The 26618-nt window shown below is 36.4% G+C and overlaps 1 protein-coding gene across 4 annotated transcripts in view; it reads right to left on the bottom strand.

The window, feature by feature from the left end:
* Window positions 1-770: 770 nt before the first annotated feature.
* Window positions 771-26618, bottom strand: part of glcci1a (glucocorticoid induced 1a) — a 62027-nt gene continuing 36179 nt past the window's right edge. For 2 of the 4 annotated variants that reach the window (XM_049476423.1, XM_007236456.3), the window contains exons 3-8: window positions 19583-19678; window positions 12115-12261; window positions 10569-10727; window positions 9579-9789; window positions 9181-9301; window positions 771-7742 (exon numbers count right to left, since the gene is read on the bottom strand). In XM_049476423.1, the coding sequence (XP_049332380.1) occupies window positions 7415-7742; window positions 9181-9301; window positions 9579-9789; window positions 10569-10727; window positions 12115-12261; window positions 19583-19678 (1062 nt within the window). In that variant the 3' untranslated portion in view covers window positions 771-7414. Of the gene's footprint in view, window positions 7743-9180; window positions 9302-9578; window positions 9790-10568; window positions 10728-12114; window positions 12265-19582; window positions 19679-26618 lie in introns of all 4 variants that reach the window. The other 2 variants (XM_049476422.1, XM_022683088.2) reach the window with 1 other exon arrangement.

Consider the following 26618-nt stretch of genomic DNA (forward strand, 5'->3'; position numbering starts at 1 on the left):
GTGGCCGTAAAGTCACAGCTAAAGGAGGAAATACATCAAACCTGTTCTCCCATCTCCGAGAACACCACCCCGCTGTGCAGCGCAAAGTATGTGTTCAGTTTATAATTTTAATCTGAACATAAATAAAACCTCTTTGTAGTCGTGCATAACCCATGCGGTAAGCGCCCGCAAAAGCGCTGAGTTATCCGAAATTTGGGCACGCAGGTACAGGCGTGAAGTGCGTGCTACGATGGATTCACGTGTCCGTGTAAAGGTCCTGGCCGGACTGGATGTGAAAGACGCCATTCATTTACATGCGTTCATTTTCAAATTCTGACGTGCCTGTTTTTCATATGTTGAAGGTTTTAAGTAGTGAAAGCCTTAAAATAGAAATCTCTATTGTGAGGATCATGTCAGAAATAAATCCCCTCTTTCTGCAGTATCTGGTTATATACCAACTTTTTTTTATATATACACTCTTAATGCCCTTAAGAGTAGTGGAAAAACATGGTTTCCTTCACCTGACGGTGTAGTTTCTACAATAAATAGTTAATTGAACAAAAAAATAATAATATATGTAACAAACTGTGATACCGTGATAACCGTGATACCGCGGTATTTTCTGAGACGGTTATCATACCGTGAAAATCTCATACCGTTGCAACCCTACCTACAACAGGCTCCTCCAAAATCATCTGCAGTGTGGTGCACCTGTTTCTAACCATATGAATTTTAAGGCATTTCATTTCTGTATACAGTAAAATTGAATGAATAATCAGAGAGAAACATGATTTGGTTCTGCTAATAACTTTATTTAAATAAGACACAAGTTCTCTATTTTGAAAAATATGAAACAGTTAGCCACATCAGGCCAAAGAAAATAAGTTGTGGCTTTTTATACTGTCGGCTGAGGACAGTCACCAGACACGAACATCAGACATATGTACAAACTCTATGCAAGCTCAGCAGCCTGTGCCACAGGACACCAAACGGCTATAATAAAGTAAAAGCTACAAGGCTTTGAGAAAACAATAAAAAAAAACGTTCTTGACATTAATGATAGTCTAACTTTGCAAGAGTGATCACTATAGAACACAGGGCTGGACAGAGGACAGGAGTGTGTTCAAAGCTTTTAAGTGCAGTGTTTTTTTCCAAACAGTTGTTTCGCAAAAGCTCTCTTCAACGAGGGGGCGCGGCAATGTATGTTCCAAATATTGTTAACATGGAGAGTTTGCCCCCTGTAAAATCAACAGTCCTCAACTTTCTTGCAAAGAAAGCTCTGCCACCATTTCGGGCATTTACTCACTCACTCAAACGGTTGGTACAGTGGTCACAACAACCCAGTAATTTATTGCCATTGTGGGCGAATGGACGAGCAGCCCAGACTGACCTTCGTCTGACCTGCGGACTCATATATTCATGCAAATAAACGATGGCTTGCCAGCAATAGGCCAGCAATGTGCTCTGGTCACACCACACCACCACCAGTGCTGGTTTCCATACGGGTTGATGGCTTTTTCAATAGGCTGCATGCTGACTCGACTCCAGAACCAAAACTGAACCTGGAACCTGGAATGGAGAACTGCTGCTCGTTCTCTTCCAATGGAATGATGAACTATGAAAACTTCAGCTTTAAACACAATTAGGTTGTTTGCCTTTTTCCCTACTAGATGAGACAAATAACCTTTTTATATTATTGCACACATTATTCAGTTAACCAAAATAACAGCAGTATGAATCATTAAATAAACTACTGATCACCGATAGTAAGGTGCGGAATAAAGAATGAAAGAAAAAAACATTACTTGCATCACTTCTTTTAAAGCCATTTTGACCCTGTTCACACCTGGTCGCTTCACTTGACTAGCATGCACAAAGACTGCAAAAAAATTATGTCAGACTGTACTACGCAGGGTTGTGGTTGTTAAACAAACGGTTCTTGGAGAGATGGATGCACTCCTTTAACAAGTGATTTTAGAAATCCACATTTTGTATTCATTTTAAATGTGTTTTGGGTGTGTTCACACTCTCTGATCTTTATGTTATTATAATATAATCCTGATACAAAAAGACAGATAATGAAGTGACGAGGTGTAAACAGGGTCTTTGTCTAAAATGCAACAAGACGGTCACCCAGGTGAAAGTCAATGCGTACAATAAAATTGTGGGGTTTCCATTAAATAACTGAACATTGTCGGTTTTGGTCAATACTATACAGATACAGTTTATCAAAGTCAGTGAGAGAAATGTAGAAGAAAACAGCAGGTGTATTATTAAACCTTTGTGGATGTGGTCATGAATGGGAAAATAATGCCCACTCATAGTCAATGACATGAATAAAACAGCCCAATACCTGCAATAAAGGGAAATCACATCAGGTTTATCTACATTTCTGATTAATGAATAAAATGGCTAAGACTTAAACACGTAATTTATAGTGGTTTGGTGTGAAACAATCTGTTAATAAGAAATCTAGAGCATTTTTGCACCTGAAAGTCTGGATCAAATCTGAACCAACATTCGTTGTTTACTGTGCCTTTGGTTTGATTAGTTCTGGTTTAGTGAGAGCACTAAAGAACATAAAGAGCTCTAAAGAGTTCTGTTGTCTGCACCTACATACATGGGCTGTGTCTCTCCATACTTGACACTATTTGGTTTGTAGAAAGACGTGCGTTGGACTTCCCATGGTAATATCCTACTTCCTTTGTGTGCATGAGCATAAAAGTTAAGTCTTAGATCACTTAGATTTGTTTCTGTTTATAAATAAGGAATAATCTACAGTTACAGTAGATACAGTGATCGCCAACACAATCAGTTTCATCCATACTGCTGTGTGATACCTGTGCATGCAAAGGGAAGTCATATTTTATCACCACACCTGTTCTTTTTCTTCTTCTATTGTTTCATAAATGACATTAGCTTGTCTCAGCTTCCTGAAACTTCTTGATCTGACCATCTGAACCAACCAACAAAACCCTTATTTGGTCTGGTACTTCAGACTTTTCAGTTCTGTCCAAATCAAAATAGCAGGTGCCACAGAAAGCACAGTCCACACTTATGACCACAATTTGTTTCAACCGAATAAAGAGATCTTGGTCTGGATCAAGAGAACTATGGTTCAGTTCTATGAGCACATTACAACAAAAACATAAAACTTGGTTTGAATATTGGATATTCTAATTTTGGTCCATTACAGCTTAATTCTTAAGATTTGCAACTAGTTTAACATCTTCCAATAGTATGTACAGCTCTGGAAAAAAATAAAGAGACCAGCTCAGTTTCTGAATCAGTTCCTCTGATTTTACTATTTATAGGTATATATTTGAGTAAAATGAACATTGTTGTTTTATACTTTAAACTACGGACAACATTTCTCCCAAATTCCAAATAAGAATATTGTTATTTAGAGCATTTATTTGCAGAAAATGAGAAATGGCAAGGAAAACAACTTCATATTCAAAGTTCAGAAATCAATATTTGGTGGAATAACCCTGTTTTTTAATCACAGTTTTCATGCATCTTGGCATCTTTGGATAATTTTGTGCCACTCCTGGTGCAAAAATGCAAGCAGTTCAGCTTGGTTTGATGGCTTGTGCTCAATTTGGTAAAATCAAAGAAACTCATCATTTTTAAGCGGTCTCTTATTTTGTTCCAGAGCTGTAAAAATTAGTAGACACATGTGACTTCTCTGCTATCATTTGGTTATATATGTATCTTAAACTTTTCCACAACAAACCATTACACACCAAACCCCAATCTAAATGACTGTTTATATCTCGCTGACAGAATTGTGCAGAAACCTGGTGGATAAATCAGTGAAATTTCCCTTTAAATACAACCTCTCCAGGCTGGTAGACGAAGACAGCAATAGGAGCCATGCAGGACAAACTCATTTTTTTGTTTGTTTTACACACAGTTTTATATAGTGCACCTGTACCGTGTGCACAACACTGGAACAGTCTAGGCTTTCAGCGAAACCTGAAACAACAATTGTATCAATCAGACTGAATGAGATTAGAATAGACTTGATGTGGAAAAGGGCACTCGTGTAGTCAACTAAAGCGGAAGACACCCTTTTACCTAATGTGCATCATAATGCACAGAAATGAATACTCTCAGAAACTGGCCTTTCTTTATGCAGTCAAACTCCTGCTATTACTGCATTTCTGTCACAGTGTCTCTCTCTTTCTCTTTCTGTCTAACTCTTTCTCTTTCTGTCTAACTCTCTCTCTCTCTCTCTCTCTCACACACACAACACACACACACATACATTCAAACACACACACATCATTAATCCCACTCCCAATCTGTCCAAGAGGCAGCAGCCCTGATGCACTTACAACCATCTGAGGCAATGTGGGACGGCAATTACACCAGCAGATACTGTCAACCTTACAAATTTGTTCCTTATAGATCGATTTGTGTTCCTTAGAGATTATGCCAAGCTGGCTGCATCTGCCCGTCCATCACGGAGGAATGCTGCCCGCTCGCCTCAGAACGCTGCCAGTGGATCAATGGCACTCCTCCATCCGTCTAAAACTGCTGTGACACTACGAGACTCACAAACATTCAGGACTGCTCCTCCAAACATGGAATGTCACGAGTAACTCCGGAACCATTTCCACCGGTTCAAATGGAAAATGCAGTGATGTGGGGAGACGTGGGTTTAATTTTTTTGAATGGATACACAGTACATTCCTAATTACCTGAGTTTAGACTCCGAGTGACACACCTGAAGCTAGGTTATAAACGGATACTGTGCAATAATTGTGGCAATATATATATATATATATATATTTATATATTTATGAACATTTTTATATATGAACATTTTACTCTTTACTATTTTTTTTTCTATTTTTGCATTGGATGTTTTAAAAGTTACAAAACCTGGACAGAGTGTAAACATAATTCTGAAGAGTATAATCTCTTTTTTTCGTCTTTTCTATAACATACGTAAAGTAATATATGGTTTTCAATGCAGACAAGCCTTGTTTCCTTTTTTTTTTAGATAATATAGATTATCTATAGATATAGATACATATAGAGCTTATTCATACTGCGGATGTTTAGTTTAATCAGTTTCAGATGCATGCCGCTGACCCAACTAAACCCAACTAAACCTTTTCTAAACGTATTTCCCCACCGAACGCCAGCATTACCGTGTTGAAGCTGAAAAGGAGGCTCCAGCATTGCGCAATATGATTGTTAATGCCGATACGATACGCAGGGCGCTCTGCTAAATTAAGGTTCAATCGCTTGACAGGAAAGGAAGTGAAGCCCTGGGCTTGACGATATCTCGATATCTGTGAAGAAGTGAAATGTTTGGAATGTGACCAAATTTAACGTCAAATGATGCACAGTAAGGTTTAAGTACTGGACAGTGACAATTTGCATAATTTTCTCACTGTACACCAACTCAAAGGATTTATAAATGAAAGTGTAGCCTTTCAGCTTTAATTCAATACGTTTACAGCCATTTATATATACTATACACAGTCACTCAATTAAATTTTAATTTTAAGTCTTAGAAATTAATTAGACAAGATAATTTAATCATAAATATAAAGACTACGTATGATATGTGGGGGCAAACTCTTTATATGCCATACATGGCTGCTTGAAGTTTCGAACCCATGATCATAACCAAATGCTGAGTCCATTTCCTTGATATGCTTTAACTCAGGATTGTTTTTTTTTTCATAAGAAACAAAAAAAAAAACATTGCTAAAATTGGTTGAAGTCAAGTGGCAGACTTTGCTATTAAAGAACATGCAGTTTCTTCATCGTTTTGTGTCCTTGTATTGCTTTCACTGTATGTTTTGGAGAATTATCTGTACTGTAAAGCACTATTGAATCTGAGTAGAAATAACTTTTATCAGCAGTCATCTTCCACCATGTTTAACAGATAATGTGATGCACTTCCTTTCCTTCCCCATGCTGAACAGGCTGGATTATACTATATTATTATTAGTCAACCAAATAATTGTCTGAAATTAGAGAGGCTTTATATACAGCTCTGGGAAAGAAAATTAAGAGACCACTTAAGTTTCTGAATCAGTTTCTCTGATTTTACTATTTATAGGTATATATTTGTGTACAATGAACCTTGTTATGTTATTCTATAAACTATGAACAACATTTTCCCCAAATTCCAAATAAAAATATTGTAATTTAGAGCATTTATTTGCAGAAAATGATTCATATTCATATTCACAAAGTTTTAAGAGATCAGAAGTGAATATTTGGTGAAATAACCATGGTTTTTAATCACAGTTTTCATGCATCTTGGCATGTTCTTCTCCACCAGTCTTACACACTGCTTTTGGATAACTTTATGCCACTCCTGGTGCAAAAATTCAAGCAGTTTAGATTGGTTTGATGACTTGTGATCATCCATCTTCCTCTTGATTATATTCCAGAGGTTTTTTAATTTAGTAAAATCAAAGAAACTCATAATTTTTAAGTGGTCTCTTATTTTTTTTTTTTTTAGATCTGTATATACATGTTTTCTGTTAGACTAATTAACAGTAGAAGTTAACCCTCCATATGTATTTTTATTTTGGTTTCTTTAAATTGTAGACTTCTACAATGATATTTCATTTTTTTTATTTAACCGCTACTAACAATTCCGCTTTGTTTTCTTTTTCCTTACAGCCTCAATATAGACAGCACACTGAAAGTTTCACTGAGAACAGCTACCAAATGTACATTTACAATTTACAACTTCCAACCTTTTATCTGAATAATTTGCCATAGAATACCAAGACAACAGTCTGAGAAAATGACAAAACTATGGAAAATGGCTGTAATTCCTAAAAATGGCTTCTGCAAAGACTAATGCAATTAATTCTGAATGTGTACATATCCTGCTTCAGGTAAAATGAGATGGTGTACAGAGGAAAAATGACAAATTCGTGCACGCGGTCCAGATATTTATAAACCTGACTGTAAATAAGACAAGATTTTAAAAAGACAGCTCATTCGTTCTTTCTTTTAAGACAGTGATCTTAATTTCTCACTTGCATATTTTGAGGTTCGTAAAACCAACATCCACTCATGCGCTGTATTTGTGCATTAATTATATAGAAACTATTACAAACAGCTTCTCCTGATGCTGCTCCAACTACAGCCTTTTACACTTCCAGAAAGCGCAACATCATTCCACACTTTAACCTCAACGTTCATCCCTGTCAGTTAACAGTGCTTAGGAGAATGCTGTGGACATGAAGGTGGATTGTACTGGAACGTTTCTCTGTGTGTTTGGGACCTTGTTGCTATGCCATGCAGACAGTGGAGTTTTCAGCACAAAGATGGGAATCAACCCTCCAGAGAGGACAAGGGATGTGGGTGGGTGGGTGAATAGAGGCCCTCTAGGCAGCCTGTGGTGGGACAAGGGTTAGTGAAGAGCAACAGAGACCAGCTCCGTGCAAATCTAGCTAACTGAATAGTTCTGAGATGGGGCGGGGCTTTCCGAGGGCGCCTCCTGCTGTTGGGACAGAGATGTGGCGGGGGACTCTGGTGGGTCGTCTGTGCTGGTGCTGGTGGAGACCTGAGTGGGGTGGAACGGTGCGTAGACAGGGGGTGCTTCTGAACTGGGGCCGGCCCCTGGATCACCCTCCTCCTCCTCGGGCTGTGAGGCAGAATGCTGCAGCAGGGAGCCGGGCAGTTTGACCGGACAGAACGCTGAGCCGGTGGGAATGAAGTTCACCTTGTTTTTGTCAGGGCAGGAGAAGAGGGGGACAGCAGCTGACTGCCTGGACCTGAAAAAGAAAGAACAAAACGGATAAAAATTAACATATTTTAATAAGTAGATACCCCAAGTCTCTTGAAGACTTACCCCCAGGCCTAGCTTTGCTAAACATTCACACAAAACAACCCAGATTGTTGTCCTCCATAATTCCCAGATGGCAGAAAAAGCTGCCTACAGCTATCAGAAAAGGAGCATCCCTTGCTACCTTTAAGAAACTCCTGAAGACAGAGCTCTTCAAAGAGCACTTACGCTCCTAACACCTCTAACTAACTAACTACTTAAAAACCTCATTCCCTGCTCCCTTCTTCTTTCTTCCTCTACCCCAATATAACCCCTCTGGCCTCTATAAGGTCAGTAAGTCGCTTTGAAAAAAAGCGTCCGCTAAATACAATGTAATGTAATGTAAAGTCCGAGTCAAGATTATAATAGTTTTTACATTTTTCATTATAGTTTAATTTAATTTATTTTTTTACTTTTTCTCCTCCAATTCAGTTAGTTTTAATTAATTTTTAAAAGTAGGTTTGCTGTTTTTTATTTTATTTTTTATTTTTTATTAGTGCTTAGTTTTAGTTATTTATTTATTAATTCTAATATTAGATTTATTTATTTTCATACTTTGGGTTACTTCATACTTTGGGTAACTCAACAAAAGAAATCATTTAAAAAAATATTCAGATACTGTGAAACAACCAACTGTCCACAAAAACTGCTTTTGCTGCTTTTATTTCACGGCTAGCAAGGTGTATATATGGAATTTATATATATACACATATATATAAATGTTTATATATACAGTTGCTTGGAGAATGCACATATTACATATTACATATTACATATTTCAGGGTAAAAACAATAAATTTACAAGTACAAGTAGAGAGTTCTTTTCTATTCTGGTTCTGGTCTATGCATTAGATGAGCTTTATTTGCCTTTACACATCTGTGTCAGCAATGGGGGCAAAGCGAAGCAGCTGAACGCATTCAATTAGAAGGGGTGTCCACAAAACAAAACATTTAAACATACAGTGATGATTGGTCTTTTCTTTCTTTATTATTTATTAACTGAAAATAAACTAGTATATCTAATATTCAGACCTTTGCAACTTTATGGACAGCTGTAAGGTGTGTGTGTGTGTGTGTATACAGAAATAAGCAGAACATGCGAACAATTACACTGTACTGCTTAACAGCACTACCTCAGGGAAACTATACAACACTAGGTGGAATAAACTGCAACTTGCAAGACTGTTCAAAATAATAATAATAATAAAAACAACACTGGGTTAAGCCTTATGTATTTTTTTGTGTGCGGTTACACCCCTAATCTCATGATCTCATGATACAGTAACATGTTTCATGTATTTACACAGTAATTAATCTGTTTATTTCCAGAAATAGTTTAGAAACAGTTCTATTGTCAGAGCTAGAAATAAATAGCTTTATGAACTCACGTCATTTCCTCAAACACTTTAATCTTCTCACAGCCTTCTGGAGGCTCCCGCTTAAACATGTAGCTGTTGTTGGGTTTGGGCGAGGAGGCAAACTTTGGTAGTGGGGAGCTGCTGCCACTGTCTGAAGACAGGAAACACAAAACCAAATTTCAAGGTTTAATAATTTAAACAAACAAGACAAGTTCAGACAATAAAAAAAACACATCACCACATCCCTGCACCACATCCGTGCACTGTGTAGTTTTATAATTACAGACTGTAGTCCAATGGTCAGGCTCACACAGGACCACCACATGTGATGTTAACGTAATAGTGGATTGGTGTATTCTCTTTATTCTGGAAGGAATAAATCCAGATCTTCTCAAGCATTATTACTGCTGCAGAAGTCTGAGGCTGACCTTTGTCTCGGTCTTCAAGTAGCTCATCTGTTGAGTATGGGCTGCCGTCGTGTGATCCTGGTGGGCATGCGGGTGAGGGGCATGGAGACAGGCTGGAGCAGCTGCTGGAGCGTCCGGGTACCGAGGGGGTCTGAGTGTCCACACTGCGGCTACTGCTGCTGCGCTGCTGAGGGGGAAATGGAGCTCGCCGGCCATCAGGGACCTCCAGAGCCTGGAAGCAGAACAAAAAATAAACTTCACATTACAGCAGTGGTGTGAATCACAATTAATGTTAAATAATTTTTCAGGATACATTGACTAAGCGTTTTTTTTTATTTTGCAAAAAAGGCTATTTATATTATATATCCCAGCACACCATCACTTGTGACACTACGAGAACTAAAAGTGACCAGGTGTGGTGTCTTACATATTCTAGTCAGTTTATATATAATCTCTGAAAAATATAAGCTCTGGAAAAAAAAAAAATAAAGAGACCACTTAAAAATAATGAGTTTCTTTGATTTTACCAAATTAAAAATCTCTGGAATATAATCAAGAAGAGGAATATTCACAAGCCATCAAAAAAAGCTGAACAGGAGTGGCATAAAGTTATCCAAAAGCAGCGTGTAAGACTGGTGGAGGAGAACACGCCAATAAGCATGAAAACTGTGATTAAAAACCAGGGTTATTCCACCAAATATTGATTTCTGAACTCTTAAAACTCTTGTTTCTTTGCATTATTTGAGGTCTGAAAGCTCTGCATTTTTTTTGTTATTTTAGTCTTTTTTCATTTTCTGCAAATAAATACTGTAAATGACAATATTTTCTTTGGAATTTGGGAGAAATGTTGTCCGTAGTTTACAGAATAAAACAACAATGTGCATTTTACTCTAACATATACTTCTATGAATAGGAAAAGCTGAGGTTGTCTCTTATTTTTTTCCAGAGCTGTGTATGAATACAGGAGTTTCTATATTTACTATATATTTGTGTATGTATGGGTGTGTATACCTTTAGCTCCTCCTTCTCTCCATTGTCTTTGATGAAGACCTTCTCCAGTTCGTGGTTGATGCCCTCCATACTGCTGGGCACTCTGGAGATGGAAGGCTTCGGCACAGTGATGTTGGACAGTGGCATCTGTGCCGGCTTCGACATGGGTGACTGCAGGAACTGTGTATGCACAAAGTGTTAATAAATTCATTCTGGTTTGGATTTTATTTTAAACAATTAATTGTAAGGAACTTGTATGTTAAAATTTGGCCATGCTTAGTTACATAATATTTTAAATTAAATATATAAAGCAACATTTTGACCAAATTCTAATACATAGTTCTGTTTTTTTTAATATAATTGTTTCGTCAGTGCAAAGGTTTGGACACTCCAAGTTTTCACTTTAATGAATTAGTGATGAGAAGAAATAGTACCTGCAGCCTAATCACAACAATCTGTGTATAAATATGCAAACAAGTGCTGTGGACTAATGAAGTCAAAACAAAAACTCTTTGTGCACAATTGGCAAAGACATGTGAAAACAGAACAGCATGCCAACTGTAATGAAAGGTAGTGGATTTATTATTATTTGGGGTTGTTCTGCTGCAAGTGTCAGAGGCAATATTGCACAGATGAAAGGAAAATGTACAAAATACCAGCAAATCCTAAATGCAAATGTCAAAGCATTTGTTAAAATTATGGGTTCTATAACAGGACAATGAGCCAAAATTTACTTCAAACTACTATAAACGTCTTTTAGCGTTTCCATATAGCGTTTAGAGTATAATATTTTAGTACTATATCTTAGATTTATGTCTTTAAATTCATGTATAACTCTAGTAATCGGTGCAGGATCTATCATTTTCCTGTATTGTGTTACTTCATGCTGTCTTATGTGAGTGCTACTTAATTTTGTCATACTCTGTGAATTGACAATATATATATATATATGTCAAAGAGGAATAATTAAGGTATGAATAGCAACACGTATGAATGTAGTATGTGGTATAGATAAAAGTGTGAAAGTTACACAAATATCCAAAATACAGTCTCTGATTTCTTGTGTACTCATACTTGTTTTTTGAGTGGTAATAATGGACACTATTTTCCCACAATGCAATATTGAAGCAGTATTAGTAACGTAAACAAAAGTAATACAATATTCTTATTACATATGAGGCTATCCTGCCAAATATGCACTATTAAGATTAGTAGATGTAGTATAAACCCCACAGTATTAGTGTGTAGTACACAACTGGGACTAGGCCTTTATCTGAATTTGTAGGTTGTTTGAACTTAGCAGGCATAGTAACTGTGCATTAGGATTAGATGGAAATACAGTGTTTTGTGTTTGATAAGCTGGCAATGATGGCAATGATTGTGGTAGCATGTTGGGTTGTGTGTTCTTATGTGCTCACAGTGTTCTGGCTCGTAGTGATGATGTCAGTGTGCATGTTTGAGTGTGTTTGCCCGAGTGCTCTCTGTGTTTTGGCTGTCACAGATGACTGTAGTGTGCTTGTTTTGGGTTTGTGTGTATATGTGTGTGTGTGTGTGTGTGTGTGCTCACCGGGGCTTGGCTGGCGGTGCTGATGGTGCTGTGAGAGGTGGTGGTGATGATGCAGCAGTGAAGAGGAGACAGAAGCTCTCTGCCGTCTTTACTAAGGCGACTTCCTCCCTGCTTACTGCGCTGGAGCTGCAGCCGGAGCTTCGCTATCTGCTAGTGAGAGAGAGAGAGAGAAAGAGAGAGAGAGACAGAGAGAGATATGATGGTGTTTATGCCAGGAGTGGCATAAGGTTCTCCAAAAGCAGCATGTAAGACTGGTGGAGGAGAACATGCCAAAGACGCATGAAAACTGTGATTAAAAACCAGGGTTATTCCACCAAATATTTATTTCTGAACTCTGAACTTTAAGAATATGAACTTGTTTTCTTTGCATTATTTAAGGTCTGAAAGTTCTGCATCTTTTTTTGTTATTTCAGCCATTTCTAATTTTCTGCAAATAAATGCTCTAAATGACAATATTTCTATTTGGAATTTGGGAGAAATGTTGTCTGTAGTTTATAGAAAAAAAAAAACAATGTTAATTTTACTCAAACACATCCCTATAAATAGCAAAATCAGAGAAACTAATACAGAAAGTGAAGTGGTCTCTTAATTTTTTCCAGAGCTGTATATTAATTCCACAGATTAGGCATTAATTATTATATTTTAGTGATTATTTTCCTATTTAAACAGATGCCGAATTAATAGTTTAACACCACTGAACTTACATTTTATTCATGACTAAGTGTTAAAACTTAGTAGTGAACACTAGGGGTCGCTATAAGACAATCAAAGAGAGAACAGCAATAATGAGAGCATCTCTATACAAACAATAAACCAACAGGGTTATTTTTTAAATCAGCACTGGACCTACCACAGCCATGACCAGGAAAATCTGCTTTTTCTTCTTTATCATCAGATCTCTTTTTTTTAAACCACTACACTTCCTACAGTCTGAGATAATAACTCCATTCTAACCCTGTCAAATCTATCCTAAACTTGAACAGTGTGCTTGTATACAGCTCTTCGATAGGGGCAATAGTGTTTGTACAAAAGAGGGCCATCTGAACACATTAAAATTTGTCTGTAAACATTTAACCAAAAATGTATCTTGGTTTAAGTGTTTTAAACTTCTTACATCTTACATCTGTGTCAAACATCCACAAAAAAAGTCTTTCTCATCATTTTAAAGATTCTATGAAGAAGGTTTTTGAACATTTAAAAAAATAATAATAATAATTTCCTTTGACACACTTTTTGGAACCAGATGTGGCATGGATGTTGTTTGCATCATTGTTTTTTAATACGACAATCTCTATGTTTTGAGGAGTTAAAGATCTCTCTGGTGAGAATATGTAATTGGATTGAGCATTACGTAGAGTACTTTTAAAGCACCCATTCCTCACTTAGGAATACATCTACTTTCAATACAAAAATAAATAAATAATAAAACTTAAGGACTGCTGCTTTAAAAGGTGTAGACTAGGAAGGCAGAGTGATCTTTTATCATCTTTATATCAATCGCACTCTTTTTCTTTTTACTTGCCGCTACAGCCGTCAGCAAGTTTTGACAAATTTTGCAATATTGCTCAGGGACTGCTGATGCTGCAGGTCTTCACCTCTTAGCGTTCTCTACAGCCCTCTTTCTCTGATAACGATTAAGTTCTGCAAGTTCCTGTATAGCACCCACAGATATACAGCAGCTGATTAAATTTGACAGTAGACAGGAGATAGTGCTAGATGCTGTTTCGAAGTTAAAACATGAGAAATTTACTGAGAAATGACTGTATGTATGAAGGTTATAGTCACTCAAACCCCTGGTATATCAAATATGGTAACGTGAGATCTATTTAGTTATATGCTAAATTGATGGATTTAAGATATTTGGGTGGTGTGTAATTCTCAGCAGTGCATTGCTCTGACATGGTGGTGGTGTGTGTTGGTTATAGTGTGTGTTTTGTGCTGGTATGAGTGGATCTGACACAGAAGTGCTGCTGGAGTTTTTAAACACCGTGTTCACTCCCTGTCCACTCTATTAGACACTCCTACTTAGATGCTCCACCTTGTAGATATTAAGTCAGCAACAAATCATCATCATGTCATCTTTTAGTTCATCAGTGGCCAGAGGACGCTGCTGGCCAGATATTTCTGGATGGATGTCTATTTTTAGTCCAGCAGTGACACTGAGATGTTTAAAAATTGACCCAACCCACGTAAAAAAAAGTACCACCACTTAAGTAATACCTGCTCTGTGGTGCTACTGAAAATTGCAGAGTAGGTATGCAGAGAAACAAAAGGACTATAGTCAGTATTTATAGAACTTTATAGAACAAAAAAGGCTATTAGTTTATTTGTATTTGAAAATGTTGATTATTTAAATCTGTCGACTAATTGTTAATGTTTAGGAGTACCGTATTTTACAGTACTGGGAACAGAAGCGCAATGGGAGATAACGATAAATGGCTCCCTCACACTTAACTTAGTCTGTGTCTTCAAAAGTGCCCAAACACTGCAGATTACATATTTACTCACTAAATATCAGCACTTTACACGTGTAAACAATATTTGAAGATTTAAATCTTATGTTTCTTTTGTTTTTAGAGATTTATTATCAAACTAATTTAATAATGCATACTTATACTATTGCAATGGAACCTAATAATAATACATATCAGATTCGCTCCAGTGTTTGGATCACCTGTCAGGTACCAAGAGTTTTTAGTGAACTGGGAAAATCTCCTTTTAGCTACAGTGCTAAATTCACTACAGGAAACATTAAAGCTCAGCTTGCTGGGATCACTGAATTATTTTAAACTTTTAGTTTCTAACTTTTAGTCACCATCAAAAAGCCTGTGACTGTTTTAAATGACTTTTTATTAGTTTATCTTTTTTCTTATTTTATTTATATATATATATATATATATATATATATATATATATATATATATATATATATATATATATATATTTTTTTTTTTTTTTTGTTTGTTTGTTTGTTTATTTATTATTACTTTTATTATTATTATTATTACTTTTTAATTTTTTTATTTTAATGTTTTATATTTTCATTCTTGTTCTTAGTTTTATATAATTAATTTAATCACTTATAATTTGTAACATTTTACTTTACTTTTACTATTATCTATTTACTTATTTTATATGTTCTACATTTTTTACTTTTTATGTGTCAAATTTGTTTTTTTATGGTATTTTAGAATTATTATATATATATATCAACATTTAATGAAAAACAACAACAACAAAAATATATATATATATATATATTTTTTTTCATTAAATGTTGATTTAAAATTAGTACTTCTTTTGTTTTTTATATATTTTTTTCTATTTTATTTCTTTTTATTTCTAAATTATTATTAAATGTGTTCAATCCCTTTGATGTTATAAAGGCTCGGCAACATTGTAAATGAGGTTCACCCTCAATGTTTTTACACCGAGTGAAAATAAAGGTTGATTGATTGAAATTAGTCAAAATACTTATTATTGCAAGCTCTACTCCAAAAGGCTCCAATATGATCCAATGTTAAGAAAAAAAATCTGACTGTACTGGACTGTGTATTAGCTAATACTGACAAACAAACCTTTTACTGGTTTAAGTAAAAAAAAAAAATGTAACTGGTTTGTGTAATTCAAACCACCAACATGGTTTAAATAAATACATTTAAAGTAGATCCAAAACTCATCTTCAGCCTGAGAAAAAAACTCTGCACATCTTACTACACAACTATTTTACTAAATGCAACAATTAAAAAAATAGAAAAAATCTTGAAATGTTCAATTGAACTTAAAGTATAAAACATTTTTACATTTTTTCACACATTAAGAATCATTACTGGTATCAGTCATTCTAGCAAAGCGTCTACTTTCATTGTTTTGTAAATATGCCAAAACATGTCTGGACACGTTCTGCTCTTATACATTTACAGTAGCTACTGCTAGAATTGGTTAGTGACTATTTCAACACTTGCTCATTTCACTATAGTAACAGTAGCTAAACAAAGCACACTGCTAACAGGGGTTTGCTCTCAGGAAGTAATCATTGAGATTAGAAACAACAGCAGCAGTGAATAAGGTGTGAATTACTTTAGCCATTTTAGTTTACACCCAATCATTCATATAGGCCCTGTTTTCGTACTGAGATGTTTTTTTAAAATAACTGCTGAGTCATAGTCAAAGCTTTAGGCCTTTGCTTTGGTTCACACCCTGGCCTTTTTTTTCACACAGATAGCTTGAGCTAAACATAGCATAGTATACTGCTCACATGCACCCAATCTTTTTAAGGCCAACATAAACCTGTTTCCAATTTCTAAGTACACTTTTCTTTTGTAAAATAATAATATGATGTAAAATAATGAATATTGTTCTGTTCCAATATCTTATCTTAAACTAGCAATTCAGTTCAATAATACAGGTTTTGTTTAAGTTACATCCTTTAAAAGCCACATCCTCTAAAGTAGACCACTATTCTTTTGGGTGATATATTGTGCCAAAAATAATTTATATTATTGTTCTTTTAAGGTATTTTTTTGTAAATTCGGCTATTCCTTATACACAATAGTAGTGAGAGTAACAGGACTATAAACAATACAGCATGCTGTTAGCCTGACATAATGATTAAGTAATAAGATAATTTTCCCCCACAAACCCTGAAAATAAAAGCAGTCATGGGATGATTTGCTCATGGGGAGAAAAAAAGCTATCTGTGGTTTGTGCCTGATAAAACAGTACTCATGATATTATTTAAGGGTTTAAAGATAAAGAAACCATCTGACTATGATGAAGAGCTTAACCATTATACTGAGAAATGCCAGCGTTTAAGTAAAGAAACGGCAAGAGGTTTTTACTACAGCTGCAAACCCCCCCAACACACACAAACACACACACACACACACACACACACACACAACCCTCTCATGAGCTTTTTATAGATTTATCGATTACGCATGTATCTGCCTCTGTTGTAAACTCTTATAAGAGTGTGCTACCTCTCTCAAGTCTATATCAATATAAATGTGCATTTTTTGTGTAGCAGCATAGTTGTTTAAATTTCATACACAAGCTGTTTATTAATACATTTTTCAAAAAATTACTTTGAATTAACACATTATTACAAATATAGAGGAACAGTAAGCTTCCCTTTCATGTAGTTTTTATACACTGGTGTTTTTGCCATGTCCACTGTACTGTCCGGATAAGTTAAATAATTTGTTCAAAAATTTTAAATAATTTAGACATTTCAATTAAAGTATTGGTCAAAATTTTGGGCACATCTTAAATTCAGTGGTTTTTCATTATTTTTTGTGTATTGTAGATTAATACTATAGTCATTCAAACTAGTATCAGTTATCAGTTAATAATTTTTGGAGATATTACTTAATCATTTAACAGTGTTTATTACTGTTGTAAGTAGTTCTTTGTGACCCTTATCATAAAGTGTTACTGACACTTCTATAAAAGACACATTCTATAAAAAAAAAAAAAAACATAAAATATTTAGACATTTTAATTACAGTATCGGTCAAAAGTTGTTTTTTTTCTTAAAGTCATTTAAGAAAATAATTTTAAAATAAAATTTTCTCTACTGTAGATTAATACTTAAGTCACCAATTCAAACTATGAAGAAAAAACATTGAATAGTAAACAAAAAAGTGTTAAGTCAATACGAACTTTCACAGTATCCTCAAGTGCAGTCGCAAATCCAATCAAAAACGTTATGATTAAACTGGCTCTCATCAGGACTGCCCCAGAAAAAGGAAGACCATCAGTTCATCAGAGTTACCAGCCATCAGAGTGTTTTGGTTTTAAGTTTATTCCTTAAAAGTCTGGATGATTTCATTATCAATTTACTATGTAGGAAAAAACACTGAATGAGAAAGTATACACTTTTCATTTTCAAAAAAATATCTATTTATATTATTATATAATTTATTATTATATATTTAAGCTTCTCACACACTCTCGCACACACTCACGCACACACTCACGCACACACACTCACACACACACACTCACGCACACACTCACGCACACACTCACGCACACACTCACGCACACACTCACGCACACACTCACGCACACACTCACGCACACACTCACACACACACTCACACACACACTCACACACACACTCACACACACACTCACACACACACTCACACACACTCACACAGATGATTCAGTGGACACATTACTGTCCCAGCCCTTACGTCCACGCAGGCTTTATTGTTTGGGAGTTTGGAGGAGCAGAGATGAGGAGGCCATAAATTGTGTGGGGGGGTGAAAGAGGAAGTGGGTCGTTACTGGACGGACTGGCTTATCTTCTCGCTCGCTGTGCGGGCCGGGTGGTGACCAGTGTCTGTGATAAAGCTGCTGCCAATGCAGCTAGTGCTATGCTAGCATACTGCTGGTGGCGCGGGATGTCTGAGGCCACACAGGAAGTTATATATAGCAGAGAGTCTTGGAGGTGGGGGGGGGTTAAGACTGGGGAAGATGGGTCTGGGTAAAAGGGTTTTATATCTGACCTCCTATCTCGCTCCCTCTCTCTCTCTCTCCCTCTCCCTCTCCCTCTCTCGGAGTGTGACCGCTCTATATACGAGCAGCTTTATCCAGCACAAGATGAGATCATTACAGAGTGAAAAGTGCTGCTCTCAGCTTTTCTGTGACAACGAAAGCTCCATGAATAGCAGCAGGAAGGATGACCACAGATTCTAAGCTTACCACACTCACACACACACACTTCATATTGTGCACACACACTTCACATCGTGCATCTGGTATATATACCTGGTAGGCATTCTGTCTACAGATGCACAAGCTTGTGTGTATTATTGTGTGTATGTACTTTTACCTTAAACCGTACTAAACTGTGATCACATGACATAATCAGACTGGAGGCAGAGCGAGGTGAAGTGAGGTAGAGGTCCACAGTGAACCGCACAAGCAAGCTACTTTTTAGCCAACTGGTAAAAAAAAATTGAGGAGCCTAACTAAACTAATGTGCCTTATCTTAATTCTTAAATGTTTCACATAGATATTGGTAAATCCAAGTGTTATTATTGCACATCATTTTTTTTTAACATAACGTACACCCCTAAACCCTACCTTACCTTTTGATGTTCTGTTGACTGTTAACAAAGACAATATTGTCTATATTGTTTCTACTCCGCACTTAATGTGCTGCTAACTGCACTTGTAACTCTGGTAAAGCAAGTAGGACAACGCTTGAAACACTGCAGAAATTTGTGCAACATTATCCTTCTTTAGTTCTAACTCTTTTAGTGAGAATACTGCTTCCCAACTGTAGGGGGAGCATAAGGATAAAGAAGAATTTTTTTTTTTTTTTTACAACAATGCTGCTTTAATACTGCCCATGTTATACTAGACTTGAGTTACCAGAAATGATCCCATATGAGCATTCAATGCATTCCTTCACATCTGGTATGTGTGGGCAGTAGGGGTGTAACTCCTGTACCTCTTTTAGCTGGTCAGCGCTGCCCCAGGACGCCGAGCGCTGGTGCGTGCTCCTCAGCTCTCCCTCGCTTGTTTCTTCACTCCAACATCCAGGTGTCTGACAAAAAAAAACACAACAGCACAATGTGTTATTTAATCAATTAAAGAAAAGTCTCCATTTGGAATTGGATTTAGTATTAAGAAGTATTTTGACATGGAATATAGCATTAATAAACATTATTACAATGTATTATTGTTGTCTGCAAAACATTCACCCAAAAGAAAACCATCTCATTTAATAAACACATTGCAAAACAGTGCAACATGACGTGTTTGATTTAATTGCCTTAAATCCTGCTATGTGACTATTGCGCATTGCGCACATCTCGATGACAATGTATAACAATATATTGTGCAGCCCTACACCAGATCCAACATTAATGGTATCAATACAAAATCCCTGCATTACATCAAATTTATACAAATCACTATGACTATGTATTTTGTAGTCTAAATGATCTGATTAGCTGTTTTTCAGTACATTTTTATTGTTTACTGAAAGGAATCTAGTCTGGTTTTTGGCTTGAACAAGTGCAAAGGACTGGTTATTAAAAGCCAAATGACTACATGTGGCTTGAAGGTGAAGCAATGCCTGGGTTTCACGTCAGTACCAATATATACTGTAAAAACGATTAAAATCATATCCTTCCTTAATTAAGTAAACAATTTCAGAGTAAGCGCGAAGTCTATAGTGAACACTAATATACAGGGGTTGGTCAATGAAACTGAAACACCTGGTTTTAGACCACAATAATTTATTGTCCTGACTGACAGTTCTGGTGGAAACAGGAGAGTGCTGTGATTTGGGCAGCCGTGGTTTTATGTTTTTTGGATACAATCTGGGTTAGCACTTGGACATCCCTTTCAGACAGCTTCCTCCTGCGTCCACAGTTAATCCAGTTGGATGTGGTTCATTCTTCTTGCTGGTATGCTGACATTACCCTGAATACTGTGGCTCTTGATACATCACAAAGACTTGCTGTCTTGGTCACCAACAATTTGTCCTCTTACCCTGCTAATTGAACCTTCACAAACTGCTCTCACTGGTGCAATGTGCAATAAATGAAGATTGACCACCAGGCTGCTCCAATTTAGCCATGAAAATTTTCACACTAAAATGACAGGTGTTTTTGTTTCATTGTCCCACCCCTGTACCTCTGTGTATGTAGCGATGCAGTAAAAAGGTACCAACACCCAACTGACAAACTTTAACACTAAAGTATGAAGTGAATGAACCTGAGAGAGCTTGAGGAATGCCACCGCTCATATGCCCAGGCAGATGGTTAGCTATAAAAAGTAACCGAAATCTATTAGTGACCTGTGGGATGACCTATGCAGGCAGGAGGAGAGGGGAAGAAGAAACATCTCTCTTTTTTATTCTGATGCTTGTAAACCACAGGCAGCAAAACTTACCACAGGCTTTAAGTATTTAGACTTTAAAATGGTTTCTGTGGTCCTACGAAGACCAAGGGGACTGTGTGTGTGCATGTGTATATGTGTGTGTGTGTGTGTGTGTGTGTATGTGTGGGGGGGGGGGGGGGGGTGGGGGGTGGTGGCTGGGCTGCAGCAATGGCCAGAGGTGCATACGGTCCAAACAAACACTGAACTCCTTCCATTTATCTACAGATGAAACATCACAGCTCAAAAGGTGGCCTTTAGTAAATAGTACAGAAGCAGAGTCTTCTAATATACAGTACCAGTCAAAAGTTTGGACACACACCTTCTCATTTTTATGTCAGGTGTTTGTGATGCCAAACACTTTTTTGTCTGCTGCCTAATTGCAAATATATTCCTTCATAGTTTCTATGTTTTTTAATATATTATCCTACAATTTAGTAAATTATACAAATAAACAACAAACATTGATGAGAATGTGTGTCCAAATCTTTGACTGGTACCGTATTTCAATAGTAATCCCTTTCTTTACCCAGGCAAACAGAGGAAAAAACTGCCTTAAATCTTAAGAGGTTTCTAAGGTTTCTAAGCTGAAGGTGGTTACAAAACGTATGACATTTAAAAGGCATGTTTAGAAACAAGTCCACTAATTATTTTGCTTTTCTCTCAAGGAAGCCTTTATTTGAAAGAAATGGCTGACTGCATGTTCAAATAATTGAAATTTATGACAAAAAAAATCATTCCTGTTAAAGGAACTCAATTCTGTTATTGGAAGTCACTACTGTTACTGGCACTCATTCCAGTTACTTGGAATGATTTTCCCAAAAATTGTACTAAAAAAAAAAACAACTAATAAAATGTTTCACTACTTTATTACTTTTGAAAGACCAATATATGGGGCGCCGAGTGGTCCAGCGGTCTAAGGCGCTGCCACTATGAGCAGGAGGTCGCAGGTTTGAACCCCAGCTCATGCAGCTTTGCCATCAAGCTGCCGGCGTCAGAGGGAGCAAAATTGGCCTTGGGTAGATGGCGCTTTCTCCCCACATCACTCCCAGGGTAATGTCTGCAGCACAGGGCGTCTGTGAGCTGATGTACCAGAGCCGAGCCGCTGGCTGGCTGCTCGGCAATGCTGCATCAGCAGCAGCTCGAAAAGAAGCGGTGCTTCACATGTATCGGAGGAAGCATGTGTTAGTCTTCACCCTCCTGGTGTGTTGTGGCATTACTAGTGATAGGGGGAGTCCTAATGAGTGGGTTGGGTAATTGGCCGTGTAAATTGGGGAGAAAAATGGGAAAAAATTAGAAATAAAATTAAAAAAAAAAAAAGAAAGAAAGACCAATATATGAAAAAATAGTTTTACATAAGAATGAAACATATTGCAATTCTGGTTTAATTCTAGTTGTTGCAAATATGTGAGATGAACCATTTTCATATTATATGTAACAATGTTGATTACACTAATTAAGGCAAGCAGAAGAACTTTTATATTGAAAAAAAAATACTTTTAACTATTTTTCCTAGCTCTTTAAATTTTAAAACGGGTCAGTCTTACCCGTTACATAACAGGAGGGTTAATCAATCACTACCGTCTATTAATTAAAAACTCCTACTGTTTATACTGAACAGGGCAGTATATGTGCAACAATCCCTAACAACAAACCAGTAAGGTTTGTTAATAGGCCGTTAGTGTACACAGTCATAGCTGTAGTCCCATTTTTGGGACTTTGACAGTCTAAATTTAGTCTTGATCTAGGTCTGGATCACAGCTCTGAGTATGTTTTGAACTCAACACCTAAAGACATTAACAAATTCACTCAAACTATCACACATTTGATCACAGCTTCAGTCACAGACATTGCTGCCAAAACACTTAGCTTGGAAAAAGACAATATGAATTTACTTTATTTTTATCCCAGCCTACTTATAACTGAAAAGATAAAACTCAGTCATAAACCTACTAAACCACAATCATCCAATGTCCCCATTTCAGCAAAAAAAAAAACCCACACTAATATCTCATTCAAGTTCATGATGTGAAATATGCCAATTACCATATTTTTCGCACATAAGGCACACTTAAAATCTCTTAATTTTCCCAAAAATGCACCTTTTAATTCAGTGTCTTATGTATGTATGTATTTTACCAGTCAGTTTGTAAGGAGCAGTAAAGCCTCTCCGCTGAAGTACAGAGTTATACAGGAGTTTCAGTTTAGTTCTCCAGCACCGGGGCTGGAGTAGCATTAGCATTATCTGCTAACCACTATTTCCCTGCTAACCGCGCTAAGCGCTATCTCTTTCACCATTGAGAGGTGAGTATATCAGACTGTAGTCTGCGTGTTTACCATGGGATGAACCGCTAGCTAATATCCCCCTGGCTTACCGGAAGACTCAGGGTTCCTCAGCGTAGCTCTGTCATGTGGAGTTAACGGTTAGCTGGAGAAATTTAGATGCGAATCTAAGCTTACTGTAAGTAAATGGAAGCACTTTACTCACCCAAATAAACAGTTTTCAGGAGAGAAATCTGTGTAGATAAAAATCCAGCACTCATTTGACTTTAAGAAAGTCTTTTTTTATTACAGTTTTCTTTACTTAGCTTAGCTTTACCCAACTTAGTTAGCAACTCCCTCCACCACCACCCAGCAGTGAGACCTGCGGAATTAGAAGGAAAACATCAACACCCCTGTTCCTTGTAGTGTCTTAGAATAATTCAGTGGCTTTATGTATGAAAATAGACCAGAAAATAGATGTCCCTTGATAGTGCGCATTATAGTGCGAAAAATATGGTACAAAAATATGGTACAAATCCGTCAAAAATACGAGCATCTCTAATTTCTTAATAATTAAACTTAATATACATACAATTACATAACTACAAAAAAACACCCCAATATACCTTTAGAAATACAGTATTGTGCAAATGTTTTAGGCACCTGTTGGAATTTTAGTAAAGAATAAGTGTCTTATCTGTGAAATAAGTGTTTATTAGCTCATTAAAACTCTAAAGCATTACAATAAATACAAACAGCAAATTTACAAAAAGCTGTGCTTTTACAGCCCTGTTTCCGTTAAACATCTCCTAATCTCTCCTCATCTGAGTTAATTAGAGTTATTTCTAGTTCTTATCATATTAACATTAGGTTTGGTAAATTGGTAAGCTGCTGATGGAACTGAACATAAACACATTCTGGCTGTGGGCATCCAGGAGAAATGTGGAACTACACTTTGTTCTTCAGCTTGGCTCACAGGATATAACTTACTTAGTTAAAAATTAGAAATCCTTGTTACGTTTTACTGTATGTATGTTTATTTACATCTGCATCTGATTGCATTCAAATCATATGTGGTGCTTTTTTCAGATAACAACACTCATATTGCTGAGATGAATGTATTAGTGTTATTTGCTTTGGTGCCTAAAACATCTGCACAGAACTGTAAATGTACATTTTAGCTTTCAACCAACTGTATGCAAACAATACATTGAAAGGTGTCTCTTGAAAAATTTGTTTTCACATTTTTGGGTTTTACATTTATTTAGCAAAGTTGTCCTACATAGACTGTTCACACCTGTAAACCCTTTTTTAAATTAGCAGTGTAAAAAAAAAACAATAGATCTATTGAAACTAGTAAAACTTAAATCAATGAATTTTAAAGTAGCATGACCAGTGATGGACCATTGTAGCAGCATTGCCAGCATCGCTTGGTCCTTTTCCGGCATACATCATCAAATATCAGTTTAAAGTATCTAGACATCGGTCTACACAATGCTTCTAAAAATGCCATCATTGCCGTTGCCAGATACAATTCTCATTCTCATTACATTATCGTGCATTCCTAATAAGTCCCTGCATGGAGAAATATTCAGTCTACTAGACATGGTCTAATAAAAAACCTGCAGACACTATTTAATATTGAAATTTTAAACTAAAACTCATCAGGGCTGCACAGTACACTGATTATGGTGAAATTACTCTTGTCAATACTAATATTACAAAAGCCCTTTAAATAACCCTCTAACCAATCAGAGGTTTTTTTTTTTACTGATTTATAGTAAGCATCTTGACCAATCACTGCTCCAAATTAGTACTTTTTTAGGTGTTAGCCAAGTATTAATATGTATTAATAGAGTGTAATTGAACAGAAGTGCATAATACACGTTTTCAAATACAGCAGGCCAATCTACAATCAGGAAACACTATTGGTTAGTAATTTGAATTATATATAATATGTACAGCAACTGTAAAATGTAACAGCATAAACAAAATACCACTGTTTTGTCCATTCTGTGCTGCCCTAGTAAAACTCTTCCCAAGGACAGGTATCAGATCTAATCTTAATTAAAATGCAGTAAAGCAGAGCATGTCGGCTAGATTTGCAGATGTGTAAGGGGGTATCTTTACTCTGTGCATGTGTGTTTGGTAAGCAGAGCAGAGCCTGTGTGGCTTTGGTTTCTGTGAGCAGTAGTGAAAACAGGATGCACAAGGTCATGTGAGATGTTTCTGAGTGACTCTCTTCCACTTGTCTCATAACCTGGAGTTCAAGTGGAACCAGGCCTCTTAAAGCAACATCAGAAATAACACGGCCAGAACGAACATCGGACACCCAGAAACAACACATTTCTAGCTTGATAGAATGACTAAAGATGGACCACTGTAGTAGAACGGCCAGCATTGCTTGGTCTTTTTCCGGCATAAGTCAACAAGTATCAGTTTTAAATATCTTGCTCAAATCCTGACAGCAATGCTCCAAAATTAAGTAGTAGACTTTTCCATTGACAGTAGAGGCAGTCAGTCCAACGACAGCAAAAAAGCTATTTTTAATCATCTTTATTTCAAAAGAAACAATGAATGAATGAGCAATACTTTTGACTACATTTGTCGAGGTAATTTGAGATGTCTTGGAGTGACTCTCCTTCACTAGTCTCATAACCTGAAGTTCAAATGGAACCAGGCCTTTTAAAGCAACATCAGAAATAACACAGCCAGGAATGAGCATCAAACGCCCAGAAATAACACAAGTATACATAATTTCTAGCCAGACTGTGCAAACATTTACAATCACTTGATTTTGGAATTGCAAAACAACTGCTAAATGCTTAATCAGAGTTCCTCACTCATGAGAGTTGGTGGAGACAGATTGGATTATTAAATTTGTATAGATAATGCAGCAACAATAAACTTTCAGACCTGAATTATCTTCAGTTATCGAAAAAATGTAACAATGCTGTTCTGTTCTTTCTGTAATGCACAGAAAAGAAGACTCTAACTAATATTCCACTATAAAATCTATATAGCAAATAAATTCAATTAATTAAAAAAATTAATAGTTTTTTTTTTTGTTTCATTGCATTGGAAGCCTGTGTGTAGTATTTTATATTTCAGATTTACCTTTTTATTTCATGAACCATCCCTAAACAGTAAACTAACATGATTAGAAAGCATAATAAATTACATTAAAAATCAGTGAAAATTAGCTGTTACTTTGCCTCAATGGCTCTAGTACCGGTTCTACTGTTTTTCCAGTGCAGTGGGTGGGGTCAAACTGCTGTTTCATTGGTTTATAAACTTGTTCATTGGTGGGTTCACGGTCTATTCTGATGGACAACACA

This window comes from Astyanax mexicanus, chromosome 3 (assembly GCF_023375975.1).
Source record: "Astyanax mexicanus isolate ESR-SI-001 chromosome 3, AstMex3_surface, whole genome shotgun sequence".
In the NCBI taxonomy this organism is placed as follows: Eukaryota; Metazoa; Chordata; class Actinopteri; order Characiformes; family Acestrorhamphidae; genus Astyanax; species Astyanax mexicanus.